Source organism: Cyclopterus lumpus, chromosome 24 (assembly GCF_009769545.1).
Source record: "Cyclopterus lumpus isolate fCycLum1 chromosome 24, fCycLum1.pri, whole genome shotgun sequence".
Classification (NCBI taxonomy): Eukaryota; Metazoa; Chordata; class Actinopteri; order Perciformes; family Cyclopteridae; genus Cyclopterus; species Cyclopterus lumpus.
Genome location: NC_046989.1, coordinates 11,543,669 through 11,565,743, shown reverse-complemented (window position 1 = coordinate 11,565,743; position 22,075 = coordinate 11,543,669). Strand labels below are relative to the sequence as shown.

General features: G+C 41.0%; 1 protein-coding gene across 1 annotated transcript; it reads left to right on the top strand.

Moving 5' to 3' along the window:
- The first annotated feature begins 15,783 nt into the window (after window positions 1-15,783).
- Window positions 15,784-22,046, top strand: nr2e1 (nuclear receptor subfamily 2, group E, member 1). Its single transcript, XM_034527916.1, is given in 11 exon segments — window positions 15,784-15,841; window positions 18,401-18,499; window positions 18,502-18,545; window positions 19,291-19,378; window positions 19,746-19,981; window positions 20,452-20,466; window positions 20,468-20,599; window positions 20,900-20,996; window positions 21,135-21,284; window positions 21,523-21,628; window positions 21,884-22,046. Coding segments are annotated over 11 exon segments (1,188 nt in total).
- Window positions 22,047-22,075: the final 29 nt, after the last annotated feature.

Here is a 22,075-nt window from a genome sequence, read left to right as displayed (position 1 = left end):
TTGGCGTGGGGAGAGAAAATAGGCTAGCTGTAAAGTTATGCAGAAGTTATTCTTCATCCTTCGGGCCGTCCCTAATCCGCCAAAAACCTCATTCTTTCATCGGAGAACTGTGCCTCCTTTCTTGTTCCCCTCTCTCTATACAACATAAAGTCAGACTGCATTTAATGGTTATGTCGGGATGGGAGAGGGGCTTTCTTCTTCCCCTTTTCTCCAGAATATTGCCCTTTTCGTCGTGTGAGTCTCCCAACCCGCAGGGACCCCCATATTCTTCCCTCCGCGTCTGACTCGAATCACAAACTAACCCTGATTTTCACCACTTTGCTGGGAATTGCGGGGAGTGATAATAGAGATTTCGCTTTCATTTTATACGCTTGACTTGGTTATTGTTGCTTTTCTCCTCTCCCGTGATTCTCCCCTCTCCAGGGATTAGCCCTGACTTCGCTCGCTATACTGGCCGCCGAAGTGCCCCTGAGCCCTGGGATGACAATTGATGCAGATCAAGGCAGGCCTATTCTGCGCCTTTGAAAAGGACCGAGCTGAGCCGGGTTAAAATGAGGGAGTTTTAATGCAAGAAACGGATGCTCCTCAGTTTGCTTCCCACAAATTAATTGCTAGAGTTTTTGTGGGAAGATATTGACAAACATTTAAGCTAATATATTAAAGGCTATAGGCAGTTTATTTTAATTTCATGTCGAGGCGACACAGACTTCAGACTACATGATGATGATGATGATGATGGTTGGAATGAGAGGATGAAGCTGATGATGGCGGTGATGTGAATGATGATAGGTGGACAGTAATGGTAAGTATGATATGTATGTAGAATGATGGAAGCGGTGATGATGAAGAAGAAGAAGATTACTATGATCGAGTTTGCTTAGAATGGTGGTGATGAATGATGAGATTAAGTGCAGAGATGCTGATGAAGATGATGATGACAATGATATGTATGTTGATTGGAGTGGTGGTGCTGCTGATGAGGTTGAGGAAGCAAAGAAAGCAGATGACGATTGTGATCAGTGAGGAAGATGAGGATGATAATGCTGAAGATATTGGCCAAGTATGTATACACAGGTAATTAGTTTAAGTAATGAACATATAGATTATGTGTTGGTGCTGATGCTTATATAGGAACAACAAATGGACAACTTATTTATTTTGTACTAGGCGATTATAAAAGATAAACACTAATACAAGTTACTTTACATCTAGTTTAGGTATCGTAACTGTATCCTCCATCATATATCAGAGAAAAATATTGTGCTGCATGTTATGGCTGTTACTAATTAGTGTTTATGTGATTCCCACCTATTTGGTTTGGGACCTCCTCCAAAAAAAAAGCGTTGTCGGCCCCTTGTCATGTTTCAGATGTCTGAGGGATTAAATGTCTCAGATGGTTTCTGAGACATTTCTTTACCCCCATAGAGATAAAACAATATTTCACAAAATCAGCAAAGATAAGAGATGAGTCTGAAAAATGAACCTTCCTCTCCCATGAATCACCTCACAACTCTTTATACAGTGTGTCCCTTTAGAGGGACCTGACCCCTATGTTGGGACCCACTGGACTAAAATACTCGATAACAGCAAAGTCCTAAATCTGAATGGCGGCCTCGCTGTTTGGGCTGAAGCAGTTTCTGGTGAACCTGCATGGTTTCCTCTGATGTTCGACCCGGTGACGCCAATGACAAGCTTTAAGAATAATTACATAGAGCCAATCCTCTCGCTGATGGTCTCATTTACGTGTGTAGGTCATATAGATTCATCAGTATTAAACTGAGACTGTTTCACACTAAGTTAAAAGCTCCTCACAATTACTTTAAGGAATTATTTTAAATGCAACACTTTTACTTGCAGTATTTTGACATGGTGGTATTGGTTCAATGTTTCGTCCACCACTGGATGAGAGTAAGAATGAAGAAGAGAAGAAAGATGGATGTGACTAGCTCTACAGGTGTTACTGTGTAATCACTGCAACAGTTTGAAACAGTCTGACTGTGCAGATCTGCTCATCACTAGCACGTCACACAAGACAAGGTTTCAGTATTTGCTGCGTCTCCCCCAATCAGGCATCTCTGCAGCACTGTGAGAAGTTAATCTTTGTTGACAGTGTGTTGTGCACTCTTCCGTGGGCCAGTTGGGTTGGGACAACTCCTGGAAAGCCTGGTCTGTGCTCATATAGAGGGGGATAATTACCCAACACGCAGCCGACAGCAGCGACACAAAAGCCGCTTTGACTTCCTCACTGCTGGTCGCCTCCAGGGGATGGTCCCGCTCCCTGCTCACCCTGCTCACTCAGACCACTTCTCATCACTCCTGAGAGGCAGAGACGTCTTGTTCCATAACAAGACATGAAACTGACTTCTTTCAGCTCCAGTGAACTGGACATAAACCCCGACTGACAACCTCCAGTGCCCAAACAGAACAGGGAGAGGACGGGTGGGCCGGGACAGAGGACAAGAGAGGGGTGGGGGCGGCACAGGGCGCACTAAATAAAGTTGTTATTCACTTTAATCTTACATTTTTAAGGGGAAAACCACACCAAAGCTACTCAAGTTGAAAACTAATGTAGGCCTATCCAGTTCCAAAAGACCAACAGTGTACATTTGCATTTTAACAGTTTTGGACCTTTTTACACGGATGTTTGTCAACCTTTTACGATTACATTTATGATTTCTCTCCACACTTTTCTCTCAGAGCCACCTTTCTCTCTCCCTGAGCTTAGCTTGTTACAGCATTGAAAGCACGACGTGCTGTAAATGTAATGGGCCGGGAATGATTGTTTCTGACAAGCAACAAAACACATCGTCCCGCCCCTCAAATTAGTCCCCCAGGGTGGGGTGGGGTGAGGGGTTCATGTCCCAGGAGACACATCGGCAGACAGCATGCCAGCATATAGCATGAGCATGCGTGTGACTTCCAGCATCTAACCCAGACCCACACTGGTGTGTTCCTTTGCTGGTTCCAGTTATTTAGTGGGTTAATGTGACCACTGTGAACAAAGCCCAGGTGATTCACGTGTTCCACTTTCAACATCTCTCATATGCCAGTTTAGTATTTGGTATGAATAGAATAAAGTTAGTTTACCATCTTAAAGAAAAATCCAAACTAATATCAAATTATCTTTACAACCATATATGATGCAGCCACTGCTAAAAAATATAATTTCGAGTCAAATTTGACATTGTTTAAAATTTCTTCAAAAAAAGAAAATAAATTGCAGTTAAAAAAACTGTACTTTTGAGGCAAGACTAAATCTCTTTTTTTGTTTAGAAGAAATTTCCCCTTGAACAATAGTTTTAAGGCTTGACCCAAGATTTGCTTTTTTTGAATTTTGAAATCCTTTCTGAAAATGTTACTCAATACATGTATTTGAAGTTACTCTTTGGAGTTTAAATTAAGTTTTAATAACATTTGACGATCGTCAACAAACGTGTGTTCTGCCCGCATAAAGCCAAACAAACAATGCTGTGACAAATAAGACTCCAATATCAACTTATGAGCGTGGGAGGAACAAGTATGCTGTAATTCATCGATACCCAACATGCCTTTAAAAAATGTATAATAATAATATTAATAATATAATAGTTTAACATCATTTTTTGTAAAGAAATATAATGAAATGTATTATAAGTCTATTCTTTTTATAAATATAATATGATATTACAGGGCAAACATTTTCAGAAGAGTTACATTTTCAGATGAATGTTTTGATATCTGTAAATAATTAATTAGTTAACCATAAAACATTTAGTCTTAAAACCTTTTGGGTGTTATCTATAGTAATAATAGTGGTCCAAAATGATGTGAAATTGCTTAGTTTTAAGTCACGGACCATCCCCTAGTATCTTTTATTCACTGCAGAAATCAGACTGTGATAATGATTGCTGATCCCCAAGATGTGAATAAAGGGATTACTTGAACATGGGTTTTTTCACTGAAAGCACTGGAATTAAACATTTCAACAAAACCTTATACAGTGATTAAAAGTAAATAAAATATTGTTATAACTTCTTTAAATATATTTGTAATGAAAGTTGGGGGGAAAAAACTAAATGCAAAGTGGAGCTCCTGAGGCAGCACAGAAACCCATTGCTGTGGTCATGTGCATAAAAAGAGAAAGTGTTTTGCCAAAATGAGGCCTCTGAAAATTTCGCTGGCACCTTAAGGTATAAAGTTAAGATAAAGTGATGTACAAGTTGACCAAATCTTTTGCTGCTGTGTCTATCATTAAATATATAATGAAATAAAGGCAACAACAAAACCATGTAGTAGAGATAGACTGATTTAAATCCTACGTGGAAATCTTCTTCTTCTTTTTTTAAAAAAAAAGGTAATGTCAATAAGGGTTGTGTTGACACAAAATATAAAGCTGTTTCTTAACTTCGTAAAAGCAGAGGAGCCGCATTACAGCTCCATGTTATCCAGCTATGTTATTCATAGTGGGCCAGGGATGAATAGGCAGTTAGACTGGAAAGAAAAGGCAGTTAGCTTGCCTGTTAGCAAGGGGTTAGCTTTAAAGCAAGCTCTGATTTGTGAACGAGGAGTGGTGGGAGGAGTGGTGGAGGGCCTGGCGTTCGGGAAAGCCTCTCCTGGGCCAGAAGAAAAGGATTTGGCCCAGATGCACGCAGCGATGTTAACTTTGAGTGGCCCCTGTGGCTCAAGCTCAGTACCCCCTCCTTCTTACTTCCCAAGCCCCCAGGTTGCCTTTGCATGACATCATCCCCAAACTATGCCCCCCATACCCATGTGAATCTGAGCTGTCACAATCGCCAGCCACCCCCACAGACACACATTAAACTGTACTGTGCCGCAAACCCATACGCCCCCCCCCCACCCCCCTCTTTCCCTCTCTTCTTCTACCACCAATCTCCTCCCTTCTTCTTCTTTTTTAACCCCCAGAAAGGCATTGTTTGAGTCAGGGCTTGATCAAAAAACTGTTGCCCGCCAACCACAGGGCTTTCTGTAAATTCAATAAGGCCACCTTAAAGATTTTCCTAATTAATGGATGACATCTTTGGCTGGAGGAGAGGCTAGGCATTCTGCTCCAGCTCGCTCTTTGTTCGCCTCCTAATTAACTTTCCTAGGTCACTCAGGTCCCCGCAACCTGAGAGTGAAGAGCCCCCATTGAGGAGGGAGTTGTAAACTTACTTTTTTTGCCTCGGCACTTAAAAGGGGAAAGCAACTATAGGGAACAGAAAATATCCTATTTAAGTCCTTTGTGAGTGAACTGCTTGCACATGTTCCAATAAAGGAAGTCTTCTAAATAAGCTGCCATGTTGCTCTCCGCTCCCCCTCTTTCTCCCTTATCCCACCTCTTTCACTCCCAGCTCCACAGAAAGGTTATGAATGATAGCTCTGGGTTGAGGGGGGTAAAGGGCCAAAGGACAGCATCTGGGCATTGTGGAATTGTGAGCATCTGAAACTTTGAGGGAATTTGAGGATGGGAAAGCACTGAGCTCCAGGGTGGTGGGGTGGATGATTGAGAAAATGTGGTGAATATGAGGAAAAAAAACAAGTGCCTCTTTGCCCTCATCATTGTTTGGGTGTTTCTAAAGGACCACATGTCTCCCAGCCGCTTTCATCACTCTTCATCTTTATCTTCCAAAGTTAAAAGAAAAAACACACACCTACTGAAACACAGCTATATATGAAATATCGTCACATAACACAGATTCTGAAATAGTTTTTCATCACTTAAAACTGGCATGCACAGACAGAGACAGCATGCATTGTGTTGTCATTGCATATTTTAAATATGTTTTATTCTAAATGTAATGTTTTATTTGTTAGTTACAAGTGCAGTTTTAAGCACAGTCTTAATATTTTGACTGGTACAAACAAAAAAATTTAACAGATGAGAGCAATGCACACCTACATTAGTGTTAATCTCTAATTGTTTTTTAAAAATGTTTTAACATGTTACACAATTCACCTCAAAGAAGCATATTGTATGACGTCCTGGTCGCTATTTCCGTGTGTGAACGGTAGCAACCTTAAATCACACATATGAGAACTTTTGCAGCAATCTGCTTCACACATTACATCTGAAACTATTCAATGATTGAATACTTTGTGAGCAGTTTTGTAAACATGTGTATCTCATGAAGTTTTGTATTTGTACAAAGGCCCATCGAGGGATCGCAAACTAGCTCAGACTATAAGTGAAGTGTGGCTTTTATCTGTGCTATAGTCAAATATAAATTAAACATAGTATTTTAGGCAATACATGAGAGGTAAATAAGAATATTAAAGGGATTCAACAGTACAACATTGAATGAAATAAAATAAAAAAGTTAAGAAATAATGGCAAAAAGGGGGGGAAATGTATATATGATAGGTTTGCACCACCATTACCTTTCAGACAATGTTCATTAATCAAGTATTTACAAGTATGTTGAGGGGGGCCAAAGGTTGCATCAGAAATTCTCATGTGATTGAAGCTTTGACCCTTAAGGAAGACCAGTGTGTATAGGCACTGCTCCAGTGTGTTGCCATGTAGCCATGATAGCGTTTAAAAGTTTGTACTGGCCTGATGAAGTTCCATGATTGGAAAGTTGTGTCTCCACTAAACTCAGCGCTGACAATGTCCTGGAATTCAACATTCTCCTTCACACAATTTCAGTTTCCTACACACTTGTACCAGGTGTGCATTAGATTGCACACCTGGTACAAGTGTGCAATCTTGTACCAGTTAGACTCCAATTAGAGTTCATCCCATTGTTTTTCATTCCACTTTAGAGTGAATTTGAATGCATACACTCTCAGCTTCACATTATGTGAACAATTTAGAGTACTAATCTTCCTTGATTTACAACTGAGAACATCTTATAGCAGAATTAGAGAAATATCTCTAATTAGAATCAGAGATATTTTTGTAGCAGAATTAGAGAAATATCTCTAATTAGAATTAGAGATATTTTTGTCAGGTTTAACTAAAATGACCAGAAATCCTCAATGCCAATTATTATTGGCACTGTAGGATGCCAAGGGTTATATACAAAGTATATCTGTCACCAACCTACAAATACCACATGCTCATCAATATTCTCATCATGTCACCTGACACTTGTCCACTGACCTAGATCTGCTCTCCAAAGAGCCTCATCACACACATTACGCCCCAGTCTGAAAACAGGGAAGGTCACTTGCTCTGATTCTTTCAATAAACCACCGGTCCCCAGTGTGTCTGGGTGTGTATTAAGACCTGTGAGGTGAGTGTGAGCCTCCTGATGACAGCTCCTGTGCTGCGGGGTCCCTGAGGGTTAATGACGAGTGGAAACTGTGACCCCAGACTGTGACCGTTGAACCTGACCTGTGGAGGCGGCGGGATAACATCAGGGGAAGCAGGGCAAAAGCAACACTGACTGCTGAACAGAGCAGGATAAACAGCAGAAGACTGTCAGAGTGACTCCAGGTGAAGCGCTGCTGATGACAGCCATTCTGTGGTTAATCTGTCTGACGGCTGAGACCACTGTTCACACTGCTGCGGCTCTTTAAAGACATTTAGAAACTGTGTGTGTGCATTGGAAGGCACATATACATGAAACTCTCTTGTTTGTGATGTGCCACAGACAGGCAGCAGACTGTTTAAGCCCTCTAATCAAATATGTTTGATTTACTTTTTTCCACTTGGATGTTTGACCTTTGACTGTGCAGCGTTTTAGGTATTACTCTGATCAATTAACTACAAATGGCATGCTTTAAACAATAGATAGCATTGATAAATATGAGGTTCTTTTTTATATCTTAAAATCTGTAATGCATTAAAATAGATCAAAGAAAAACATTTAAGATGTGATCAGATTAGAGTTGTGAAGTCACTGCAACATTAATATTCTAAGCAAGAGCTTAATGGGTGTCCATCTTCTACTGGACATGTATAAATCATGTCATAATGTGCATGCAGACAAAGAAAAGTATGAATAAGTTTGAATGAAGTAACATTACAATGTGTTATATTTGCTTTATCATACACTGTTCTTAAGTGTTTCCATGTGTTTACCTTCTTGTACTGTACTGCATATTGTAAAGTATATGTTAAACTGTAGATTAACCCATTGTTTTTTAAGTTTTTGTGAAATATTAGCATCAGTATCGGATGTTAACAACATTCAAGAGGTTTAGGAAGAAAAGACAAAACATGAAATTGACCTGTAGTCTTAAAACTTAAACGGCACCAGTGGCAATAAAATAGACACACCAATTCACATAAAATGTTTTTAAATAATTTAAAACCCTGGATATAGTGTCACCCTACTCTATGAATAAACTCTAACCTGACCCTTGAAAGTAAATGTTTTGTCAACTTCATTATGAATGAGAAGTAAAGCTTTGCGTCTTTGTGTCTACCTGACACAAATTTCACCTCCAAATGTCGTCAACACCTCTGCAAGAATTAAACTTGTTTTTTCAACTCTGTCCAACACTGGCATTTTCACACACCACTTGCAGGCAGAATATTAAATGAACTGTAGATACATTGATCACATTGCGGGCTCCTTGGCTCTCACAAGTTTGTCTTTGCAGTGTGAACAGACTAAGCCCCTCTACTCAGCTGTCATAATTTGTTAACGAGTCTTTTCAGGGAGGGAAAAAAGAAAAAGAGAAGACAGAAAAAAAAGAAAAGAAGGCTCTTCACGAGTGACTGAAAGCAGAGGTCCATCTAGAGGGAACCCAGGGGCGACATCAGACCGATTTCAGACCAGCCCGTGATGGCATCTCTGTATATTTTAATATTAATGATCCCAGCCGCAAAGCCGCCTCTAAGCCTCCAACAGGTGCCCCAGTCCCACTCAAGTTTGAAAAACTGGGATCATTCAACGCCTCACTATCCACCACCACCACCGGGCAATAAAGATTGCCAATGAGGAGGATGACGGCAGTGAGGAGATGAAAATACATAAATAGTGGAGGGGGGAGTTAGAGAGTCAGCCATCTCTTGCAAATACGTTTTTGAGTCACTTTCCCCAGCTGAAACACCGGTCGATATTCCCCCACCCCTTGAGAAAGAGATTGACTTTTGTTTGGAGTTTGTGAGAAGTGGGAATCAGAAGCGGGACAATGGGACTCCCCACAGTGAGAGGCTGAGAGGAGCCATCTCAAATCAGTCAGCCAGAGGACTGACTAATCCGTCCATTGTCCCTCCCCAGCCACCGGCCGCACATCAACACATTCGCCCCCCATTGTCCCCCACCCTCATGCAGCGGGATTTGCTCTCCCCAACAGCCAGTTTTGTCCATGGCAGTTCGAGCGGAAGTTTCTCACTGACAATTTGCCCCAAATAGATTTGTCAGAGCGTCCAACTGCACCGCACCGGCTTGTGGGTTTCTGGGTTTGGGTTCTGGGTCTGTGTTTTCTTGGTGGGACTCTTCCACAGAGAGGCCTTGGCATGTGTGTACATGTGCACGAGTTTGCATGTGTGTGTGAAGAGGTGTGTCTGGGTGTAGATTACGCACCAGTGGAGGAGATGGTGGGACTGGGGTAAAGTCATTGGTGTGATGTTCCTGAGGGACTGGGATCTCTCCTCGCTGGGTGCCCCTAAGAACATCTGACACCTCTGTAAACTCCTGTCGCATTCAACAGCCACTGGGCCACCAGCAGCGGTGGGAGAAGCGCTATTTATTATTTAAGTAAAAGTATAAAATCACACTGTAAAAGTATTCCATTACAAGTAAAAGTGAGTGAAGTGTGTAAGTATAACCAGGAGAATGTACTTAAAGTATCAAAAGTAAAAATACTCAATGCAGAAAAATCTTTCTACTGTTCCCATCATTAGATTATTATACCTCTCAAAATGCAGCTGTAGCTGCTTGAAGTGGAGCTATGTGTATTTCGGACTGCAGCTAATGATTATTTTCATTATGGATAAATTATATTCTGGATTAATTAGTTTTGGTTTGGTAAAAAGAAATCTGAACATAGTGAAAAGTCCAGAGAGCCCAACAGCACAATGCTTGTTTTTTCCAACCAATAGTCCAAACCTTAAAATTAATAAGAATACATACGCATTTAAATAATTAAAAGGAGCCGCAAATCCTCCCATTGTAAAAAACTAAGAAATGTTTGAACTGGAAGAATACTCAGTTACTTAGTTATATTCCACAACTGGACACAAGAAAAGAATGAAAGGCCATTCATCAGTAGAAGCATGTAATCAGACATATTTGTTATCATCTGGTGTGAATGCTGCTATGACTCACAGACAACTCCCTTGAAGGGAAACTAAAGTCAGGGTGTAAAGGTAAAAAATGACTTACCACTTGTCTTTTTCTTAGCTCAGTGGAAGGTAGGTAAATTAAAAAAATAAACATATGATGAAGTCAACTGATTTCCATTGAGTCGGTACACATAACACACAAAAACACATCAAAAAGTCAGTACAGTCTGAAAGTCAGTAGATTACTTTGAAGGAAACAAAGATATCATTATATGTTCATGATTTAGCTTTCAAGTAAATGCTCCAATTGAGGAGAGTTTATCTTAAAGATTTGTGTATTTGTATTAAGTGTTTTGGTTCTTATGAGGCTTATTATGTCTCATGGGAGAGCAGTCACCAAAAGAGTGATTACTGGATTAGGAGACTCAGTCAAGATCACACCCAAGACAAATTCCTCCTGAGGGAGAAAATAAGAAAGGCTCATCTATCAGTTCTGAAACATTGACTGCATAAGGGTAAAGATGGATTGATTAAATACAATGATTTTACATTTCAACTCATATAAACACCATACAATTTAAACTTTATCTTCACAGAATATCTTTGATTACTTATAATTTGTGACATTTTGAATAAGTGCGCGGACAGGTAACCTGCAATGACTCCTGTTGAACTGTCCGTGGTGCTGAAATCAGGCTGCCTATTTTCCACCTATTTGAAAAGTTTCATAATTGTTTTAAATTATCAAGTATTAGTATTTAGTAGAGGGTTTTCTGTTATTTTTGCAGCTTTGCTGAACAAGACTGTGCCCACTCACTTTTTTTTTATTTATTAAATGTGTCATCAAAACTGCTGACAATGATTCTTAAGACAATCTCCTCCTGAGCTAAACTGCAGCGCTGGCTGTGGGCTGTAAAATGACTGACTATGATCTCCCCAGTCAATTGTAAAGGGTGCATGGCTGCGTGGGTCTTTGGTCGCCTTGAATCCTCCCCATTATTTGCTCTGTGGAGCTTTGTGACTTCTCCGTAAAGCCAATTGGTTTACGCCTGGTCGGTTAGGGGCCTGATAGCAGTGCATAAAAAGATGGTTAAACTGCGGCACCCAGTCAGAGACCATAATGACAAGAATATATGCTGTAAATAGCAACAATGTAATGTTTATCATCTTAATTAAGAAGTGCTATTGTTTTAAAAAAATAATCATTTTAAAATCATTAAAATGTCAGCCTGAGATTGAAAAATAAGAATCGAAAGCCGTTTACACCTGACGTGTGTTTCAGGTGTTTCTCATTGTTCAAAGACCACAACGGATGTCAAGACATTTAGAGCCCACGTATTGTTTTGGAGTGACTTGTTGGACTCTCACTCGTTTCTCGTTGTTTAAGTCTATCCCATAGCATGTCAAGTATCTGCATACTGATGCTGAGCTCCCCAAAAAACAGATACACAATTCACTGGCCCCTTTGTTAACGTCATTTCATTGACTGTTGGAGGAGAAGAGAGTCACTAATACAAAAAAAGTGAAAGAAGGCAACCCCGGCAACCATGATGTTGGTTATATTTGTGTAAAGGCTATCAATGAATGAGGAGGATTAGGACGAGTTAAGGAGATTATGTCACACATTCACCATTCACTTCACCCCGACAGCCACCCACAGACATGCGCACACATTTAGAAATAACTGAAAACGTTATTGATTTGTGAAAATCTACACGATTTCCAGTGTTTCAATTTAAGACACTTTGATTCTGCTTCTTGGCATATGTTTAATTTCTTAAATGAATAATACCAACAAAACAAGTGGTCACTAACTATGACAACTATACTCATTAAAATAGAAGAAGTCTGGGAAATGGTAACTTTAGAACAACACTGTTCCCTCTACTATTATTCACTTATTATCAATGTCTCGGTCCATAGACTTTCATCAGGTTGCTTTTTGGTGGCTGTATTGTAGCCTTTATTGCGTAGACTATTTATAGAAAGTTTTTTAAAACAACATGATACGTGGTCATAAACTTCCAATGGAGGACAAGGCTTTCTGTGGGTCCCTGCAGGGAAATCAAAGGGATTTCTACTTCGGCTTGTTAGTCTCCAGCCTCGACTGTTCAGCTAAAGAGAAGGTTGAAAGACACAACAATAGCTGATTGCAATTAACTACGCCTCTCCGCCTCGCCCCTGTCCGCTTAAATCGACACTTTGTGAGTCCATATGGCCTTTAGTGTACCGTGGGAATGAACACAATTAAAAGCAGAATATGGATTTCTGGAGTTACCCGGCGAAAGCACAGCAAGCTGTCAAGGTCAGGGTGTCAGTGAGCGGGGCCCTGCAGCCTGGCCCCGACCCTCCGGACCGCCGGGCACGGGTGAAGGGAGGTGTGCACGATCAGTAACTGTAACCAGCTTACCAAGACGGTTGGAAAAAATATTATTTATTGTATTACTTATTCATACTATTATATTGTTTATTATCAAAGCAAAGTCATGCAAAAAATGCTTTTTATTTATAATTGCATTACATGCAGGAGTTTTACAGTGCTGAGTATGTGTTTGTGTGTCTGTGTATTACTCGCCAATTAAATAACTCATTTGATGGCAAACCCTTTGATGGACACTTGTAAATAAGCCAACATAACAGGCTTAACACGTGCAACAGGTTGAAAAACACTGTAATTAGTGAAGCTCAAAACGAGCTTTGAATTAACACATTGACAAAAGGAAAGACAGATTGATGACATGCAACAACCTTAGACAGTGATGACAAATTATTATTTTTGCAGTTTTAATATGTGAACAACTATCCAATAAATCATTAATGTAGCCAAAATGAAAACAATTTCTTCCTTATTTTTTATATTTGTGATTGATGAGTGTCTATAGTGAACCAACACATTCCCAAGCAGTCCATTAATCTTAAGGATTGCATGTGTAACCAGACACACTTATGCAGGAAATGAGGAGCATTGACACTTTTTTTTTTTTTTACGTCTGAGCCCCATAACCGCCCCACCCCTCTCATGGCGATCAAACAATATAACTCAGCATTCCTGACATCTTTTACGGTTCTAACTGGAAGGTTTTCTTCAATTCAGCTCCATTTGTTGATATATTTTGAATATGCAATGCGATGTGATATTTGGAATTGTGTTTTTATTTTATATATATATATATATATATATATATATATATATATATATATATATATCACAAATTACAAATGTGCCTCAATCTGTACACATACGATATCCCTGTCCCAGGACCTCACATCGGATCAAGAAAAAGTCCCCAAAAATAACCTTTCAGGGAAAAAAGGGAAGAAACCTTCAGGAGAGCAACAGAGGAGGATCCCTCACCCCGGATGGACAGATGCAATAGATGTCATGTGTACAGAATGAACAGCATTACAGAGTTACATAAACGCATTACATGAATATGACAATGTATGAATGGACCTCCAATCCATGAAACAGAAGAAAGTAGAGAGGAGGGGGCGGGGCATCAGCAGGGCCAACGCGGGAGGCTGACTCACCAGGCATCAGACACCGCCAGAGATGTGAAGTCACAAAGACTCCGGGGAGGAAGCAGAGTTAGTAAGATGCAATGGAGTCATGTAAATTCATCCATAAGGAGAGAGAGAAGAGGAGAGAGGTGCTCAGTGTATCCTAAAACATCCCCCAGCAGCCTATAAGCCTATAACAGCATATCAAGGGGCTCGACCAGGGCAAACCTGATTCAGCCCTAACTATAGGCACTATTAAAGAGGAAAGTCTTAAGTCTATTCTTGAATGAGGTGACTGTGTCTGCCTCCCGGACTGAAAGTGGAAGCTGGTTCCATAAAAGAGGAGCTTGATAACTATATATATTTGGTCACAACTCCTATATATATATATATATATATATATATATATATATATATGTATATATATATACACACACTAATATGGGAGGATCCTCCGCCAGACGTTGAAGTTCACCCTCAATACACGTTTCTAGCCGGCTCCGCCGTCATCTGATCCGACTCACCACCAGGTGGTGATCAGTTGACAGCTCACCTTCACCTGAGTGTCCAGACATACAGCCGCAAACTAGAGTTATCTCTTTACCGGAGGACTACGAGCATGAAGTAACGTTAGCCTACGTCTTAAAGGCGTCACACAGCATTACCTAGCTAACCAAACAACCAGTGGAGCGAAACATCGGCAGACTACTTTGGATGCGGCGAGCGGAAGAACTGTCGATAAACTGACGCAGAAACAATGAACACATGCCTCGGCCAAGTGGAGAGCAGCGGACTGCAGGCCGCTTCCTGCAGAGGAAGAGGTCGGTCTGAGGAGCGTCCAGAAACACAACGAAAGACGTATGAGCCTCAAGACGCACCGTTGATTTGTATAAAACGGAGCGGACTACAAAGATGGCGGCGGGGTCAGTGTAACTCAACCTGAACTCAACTCAACCTGCATCACTGAAAGTGTTTATTTTTTCAGAGGCTCGACAGACTAAAAGTCCCCCGCACAGTAAATTCCAGCTGTGTTTTTTTATTTTTATTTGCTAGACCTGTATTTACTGTATGTTAACTTGCTCTTGCTATGAGAGTGTCTGTTATATTGTTCTGATAACATTACTTTAAAATGAAAGTGTGTAATACACTAGTTTTTAATTCATTCTTGATTGTTTGCGCATAATGCGATTAATCGCTGTTAATCACAGAAAAATCATGTGATTAATCGATTCGTTTTGTTCATCTTTGCCCAGCACTAGTTTTTAGATAAGGTTTATATTGGGATTATTAATGCTTAAGTCTTTTGAGTTGGTTATTCGGAGAATTTGCGCCTAAATAAATAATTCTGGAGCTAAAACCAATCTAAATGTAGCAGAAATTATGCGTGCAACACGTGTCTTTTTTTGCTTGCAATGGCTCTTTATCCATGAGCAAGGCATTGCCCTTCACTTGCACACACATTCACACGATCACTCACACATACACACGATCACTCACACATACAAGGACACACTCGCTCACACGCCAGTGACGTCAGGCTGGAGTTTGGAGTAGAAAGCCAAGTGGATGAAGGAAGTAGAGATCTCCACCCTCCAGCCTCCCCCTGACACTTCTCATAAATATTACCAAGGCTTATTTGAGGATCTCGCACCACAAAGTCACATCGTGTCCGGGTTTTAACAAGCTTGCACCTGTCAGAATATCCGAAATTTAATTGTTCTCTTTTCACACCGGCTTGCACCGTCGGATGCGCTCCGGGCTGCGTTTTTCCAACTCCAACTTTTATACACCGGCTGTCGCTCCCAGAGCTGGAGGGCTGCTGACGCCGTTAACCGGTCGCTAAAGTCCGGTTCTCCTTCCGCACAGGGACCCTGCACATCGGAGGCGAAGGTTGTCCGATACAATGTGCAATTGTGCATCTTAATTTGGGCTCGTCGGTCGACGATCTACTCTGTCAAGTTGGGCAACTCGGGACATTGACTTGCTGATCTCATCGCCGTCGGTAAAGACGTCCAGGAAAGTGCTGCGGTTTCACGAGTTTGATTGTTTTATTTCCACCAAGAACGAGAAGAGAAATAGGACATTTTTCATCCACAACTTTGTTATTAAGTCGAGTGTTCACGATGAGCAAACCCGCCGGCTCAACAAGTGGCTGTCTGGATATTCTGAATGTCAAATCAAGTAAGTGTTCTCTTTCCTGCTGCTGGAGAATATCGAGCTGTCCGGTGTTAGAACAAGTGGTCTAGTGGTCCTTTCTCTGACATGGAATGTATAACATGATCATAAAGCCTGCCGCACGCGAGCTACAATCATTAAGCCGGTGCGTTCCTCATAGTGTTGCATTCGTGTGAGTAGTGATGCGTGGGGAATAGCTTTTCCTTTTTCCGAGCACACACAGTCGGCTGCGTAAACGTGTGTCCACGACCGGTCATTAGAGCGGCCTCAGTTTGACAAGTTGGAAACGTACTTTTTGTAAAGTGGACCAAGTTTTCAAAAGGAAAATAAATAGCATCCATGCTCCGAGATGCCACTTGTTGACTGTAAACTAATTTACAGCAACTTCTTTAAAGAAAATATCAACAGCGAGATATTTAATCACTGATACACGATGTTAAAGCTTTAATGAGCTTCTACTCTTTACTGTTTTGCTATTTTAGACAAATTAATTAAAAGCGCACATACGTCTGCTATACCGTGCATTTCTGTACTACTGTTAAAAAGAAAATTCTTTATATATTAATACTCACAAATGCATTTAGTAGTTTTGAATACAATTGTTGAATATCTTTCGTGTGATATTGAAGATGTTATAGTGGTTTAAGGTTTTACATTAAATTGGATTTTTGTTTTAACCTTTGCAGTTATCTCTCTGTTGGGCCTCACAATAAATCTAAAATTAAATCGCAGTTAGAGTTAGGCCTAAAGTATATATTATTGTTGCGTTTCAAAAGATAGGACATTTCTATTAATTGTATATTGTGTTTCTTTCAGTATTGTTTACCTTGTTCACACGTGTTATTCACGTCATACTGTTGCTTCTGTGGTTTTTATCATGTAAGTGCTTAAATGTGTTCAGATTGTACTGATAATAACCACAATGTTTAAAATTAGAATAAAACAAAGAACAATACAACTTCGCCGCAGTTCTCATACCCACATTATGGGTGGCCAGTAAAAACCTTTCCTGCTAAGTTTATTTCCAGTTCTTTTGGCCATGATGGTGATTACGTTAATAGAATATGCCATTTATCTTCTAGCAATTACTCAACACAATAGAGACGAATTGGACCCCCACAGCGGGAAATTAAATACATTTGCCCCCTTCACAACAAAATGATGCGCCATTTTATTTAATTGACTCTCAGCAATCTACAGTTTCAAATAAAATACAATCCGTTTGCACGTTTCGTCATAAATACGCCTAAAACAAATATTTTGGGGGTGCGCAAAAGCACTTGACTCGCTGAGCGTTGGTTCCTTAAATACTGTTAATCTGTCATATATAATAACTACAGCCAACATTTGTATCATTCATTAAAATAAAGTATGGGATTATACTTGGCCAATAGACAACTGCTAGTGCAGATATAATTTATTCAAGCTATAAAGTTGATTTTTTTATAATTACTCCCGTGATGAAAAGATGACTTTTAACAGGCCAAACTCTTTCAAGACATTAATGCTACAGAAAAAGTTGGTTCTCTCTATCTTATTGCAATTACACGGCTGTGGCCAACATTTAAATAGCCAACATGGCCTTCTGATTCTTAATAATCTGGCAATTGAAGCCCTATAATTCTCCTCCTGAAGTCATTGTTTTTGCTGCTCAGTAGTTATTCCCATGCTACCCTTTTTGACGGGTCACTGGTGAATCAATGAGCAGGTGGCAAAAACGTCAGTGTAATTACATAGACGGCTTTTCCCTCCAGAATAAAAAAGACTCTCTCATTTACATACAAATATATTTCTTTTTTAATAGATTTGAATACAAAATCTTCACACAAAAAAAATCACATTTTTTCATCTACACCGGGGTCGATTTACATACACTTCATTTGAGTTGGTGAAACGAGTTGGTGAGCATTATTCTCGTGGTGCAGTGTCACTCCCTAATCCTGGGGCCTATAGACCTGCGGAATAAAGCAGCTGTCGAGTCCCATTATGAAGGGGAGTTGGCAGCTTGTCGAGATCCAGGCAGTCAGACGAGGTTCAATGGGGGAAAATCATTAAGTTAACACTTTCCCCTAATGTCTCCATTGTGAACCCTCGGGCCATTGTTTTAGAGAGCTCAGATATGACGCTTCCCACCGGACTTTATTCTTGAAATGTGCACCGTGAATTCCCATGCTCGGCCGAAGCGCGGGGCGCTGTCCAGTGTGTGTGTGTGTGTGTGTGTGTGTTTTGTGGGGGTGTCGGTAAAAAGTAAATTGTAGGACAATGTGTCCATATAGCTCCACAGTGTAAACCGTCTAAAACGAGATCATTTTTGGGGGTTACTATTTGTCCACAGTGCCAATTTAAACTGCTTTACTGAACTACTGAACTGAACTGCAAAACTCAGTAAAGCAATCACTTTCTTAAGTGTTGTATTCACTTTGGAAATTGTTCTTGCAATTTATCCAGATGTGCAATATTCACTAAAAGCAAAAGTAACAATTTGGCATGACATTTTATTCATTTAAAATTTAGCCGAGGGATTTTTCAGTGAACGGCATCTTATTGAAGTTGGGCCTTTCTCAGGTCGGATTCTGGACATCCCATGCAAAGTGTGCGGAGACCGCAGCTCGGGTAAACACTATGGTGTTTACGCCTGTGACGGCTGCTCGGGATTCTTCAAGAGGGCATCCGCAGAAACAGGACGTACGTCTGTAAATCTGGCTCTCAGGTGAGGCCTTCTTAGTTCTTCTTATTCTCCTTTCCACTGCATGTATGTGTGGCAAAGGGGCACACTCTATACGTTAGTACATTTTTGATTGTGTCGTTATACATTATGTTGGGAACAATCAAGCAAGTTGCGGAGATATAAGCAATCACAGGACATTGTAGTGATTTGCGTCTTATAATTCACTCAGTGATATTTTATCAGTGATCCACATTCACTGTATTTGAATCGAGATAATGTTGTATTAATCATTGTTATTAGACGCATTGTTTTAGGTACACGACTTTCCTGGTCCTCATCCAAAAAACATTTCCAGCTTTACGCACAGAATGCGCATTTTACGCGCAGATTGTATTTGCTTTTACCTCCTGGCGCTGTGTTAAGTCTCATTTGATGAGCCTAATTGTGTCATGCCTGGACCATTAAGTATTGGGATAAACACCGCGCTGCTATAATATACCAGATGTAATCCAATCTAATGTGATGACTCGTAGACGAGGATTTAGGCAGCAGAGGGCGGGATATAGTACTTATCCTTCGGGAGGAGTCCACTGGAGCCACAGGGGAGCAGGTCGATAACTACACGATAATAGCCCGATCTCTCACCTTCAGATTGGCCTCCCAGGAAGATAATAGCAAGAAACCTTCGGTTGTGCAAGATGAGAGAAATTCAACTGATGTCTGTTTCTCTCCCTTTCTCTCCCCCCCCCCCCCCCCCCCCCCCCCCCCCTCCCTCTTTCTTTCTCAGGGTGGCTGTCCCGTAGACAAAACTCACAGAAACCAGTGCCGAGCGTGCCGTTTGAAAAAGTGTCTAGAAGTGAACATGAATAAAGACGGTAAATGGCTCTAATTGAATTATCACGTTGGCCATTGACACGCCATGCAGTGGCATTTGGGTTGGAGGTGGGAAACCCGCATTGACAAGTGTATTATTGCTCTGTAATAAGGCTGACCATAAGTAACAGGTAACAAGTTAAGGTGATTAGGCCACCTTAACGTGTTACCTTGTTGAAAACGGGATGCCATTATACAGCATTGATAGATCACATATGTATCCTTACATTTCAGGAAGACGGTATTTAGTTAAATTAAATACACTTCACTATAGTCTACGAAATTATATATAAAATATAAAATTCAAACAAGCCATTCACTCCAACAGAGATCATTCCTTCACTATGTCCTCGCTGTCCCGTTTCACAGCCGTTCAACACGAGAGGGGGCCCCGGACCTCCACCATCCGCAAACAAGTCGCCCTATATTTCCGAGGCCACAAAGAGGTGAACGGATCGTCGACCCATTTCCCAGGATCCTCTCTGGCCGGCCCTCCCTTCTTCACCACGGTCACGCAACTGGAGCCTCACAACCTGGAGATGAGCGCAGTAGCCACAACACCAGAAAGACAGGCCATCGTGGGTCTGGCACAGCCCACCCCGAAGGTATATTTTGTACGTTTTTTTTCTTTTCTTCCAGCATTACATACCTACATTGTCCTTATCTTAGAAGTAATGTTCTACCTCAAAACAATTAGTTACCAGTGTACCGATAACTTTACTTAGAGTTTGTATTTAACATAAAGCATTTCATGTACTTTAGACTTATCCGAATATACAATTCCTTTATTATTTTTTGATTCTCGGTGGGTATTTGTATAATAGCCTTCCAAAATGTTATTATAGGATTACAGATTTCTCCGTAAGGGTTAGAAGTTGAAATTCTTGTTCCGATTTAGCAGCAAATCCGCCTATTTCTTAGTGTAAATCCACCACAAGTAATACTAATAATTATAAAACCAGGTGCTGGGGCTTGGAATTTGACCTTTGTTGTTCACCACTCTGTGAACTGTGTTTCCTTCTAACATAAACTGATACATGATGGTGATAATGACAACCTCTTTCACTTCCTCCAGTATCCCCATGAAGTTCAGCGGCACCCCGCTGTACCTCTACGAGGTGGCAACGGAGTCTGTGTGTGAGTCAGCCGCGCGCCTCCTTTTCATGAGCATCAAGTGGGCAAAGAGTGTCCCCGCATTCTCCACCCTGCCCTTGTCTGACCAGGTATGCTTTGGAGCCCAAATATTATCCCGTAGGACATTTTCAAAATGAGCAACAGGCGTGAACAACTGTCAGATGTCGATTCGGTCCCCAACTGACGTTTAGGATATTTTTGATTTGATAACATGTACGTCAAAATGATGTTAAAATCTGGAGCTTTCACAAGCATTACCAAACAAACTATGCGCAACATAAGAACATATCCTTCCTTAAGCACGAGTGTATGATATTAAAGGCTTAACATTCAATCAATCAATGTATCAATTGTGGTGTGCAGTTTACCACAACTCTTACTCGTTGCAGCTGATTCTGTTGGAGGACGCTTGGAGAGAATTGTTTGTTCTGGGCATCGCGCAATGGGCCATTCCGGTGGACTCTACGACTCTTCTGGCTGTTTCTGGTACGTTAACAAGGCGAGAAAGCGGATCTGCTACAGATCACCGACATGCGGCTTGTGTCGCGCTAACTAACACAATCAGTGAGTGACTGCATATAATGTTGTCCTGCATAATGACATTGTCTCCATATGCATTCGTAGGAATGAACACCGACAACACAGAGTCTCAGCGGATGAATAAGATCATATCTGAGATACAAGCACTTCAAGAGGTGGTAACCAGATTCAGGCAGATGCGTCTCGATGCCACAGAGTTCGCCTGTTTGAAATGCATCGTGACATTTAAAGCCGGTGAGTGCTTTTCTCTTAATTGGCATTTTACCGTTTGCTAATTTAACCGAACAAAGGTTAAACATATATTTTACCGAAAGTTGTTATTTCCATAAAAGTGCCCTGAAGCTTCTGCTGCCTAAACTCAATTCTGGAGAGGGAACAAAAGGAGCCAACGTTATTTTAGCAATGAATGCATGTCCCTATTCGTGTAATACAACACCTTTTTGATATCTAAAAACCCTTTCTCTATCTTTAGTTCCGACGCATGGCAACACCGAGTTAAGAAGTTTCCGCAACGCCAGCGCCATTGCTGCACTCCAAGACGAGGCACAGCTCACTCTCAACAGCTACATACACACTAGGTAAAATCCATTCAATCAATCTCTATCATATTTTACGCCTATGTTGAACCTTCTTCTGCAGATATTAGCAGCCAGATTCATCATAAAGTTAATAAGGCAATACGTCACTGTAATTGTGAGCAGGTGCGAGGCTGGAACCTTGTTTTTAATTAGCTGCTATTTGTATCACAGGTGTGTGTTAATTGGATAGCTTATCATAGACTCCTGCACATAGAACCGGAGAGAGGCTGTTTTTGACCCAGTGACGTGTTTCAGATACCCGACTCAGCCGTGTCGCTTCGGAAAGCTGCTCCTGCTCCTGCCAGCGCTCCGCTCGGTGGGCCCGTCCACCATAGAGGAGGTGTTCTTCAAGAAGACCATCGGCAACGTCCCCATCACCAGGCTCCTCTCCGACATGTACAAATCCAGCGATATATGAAATCTCGCCATCTTGAAAGGACTTGCACT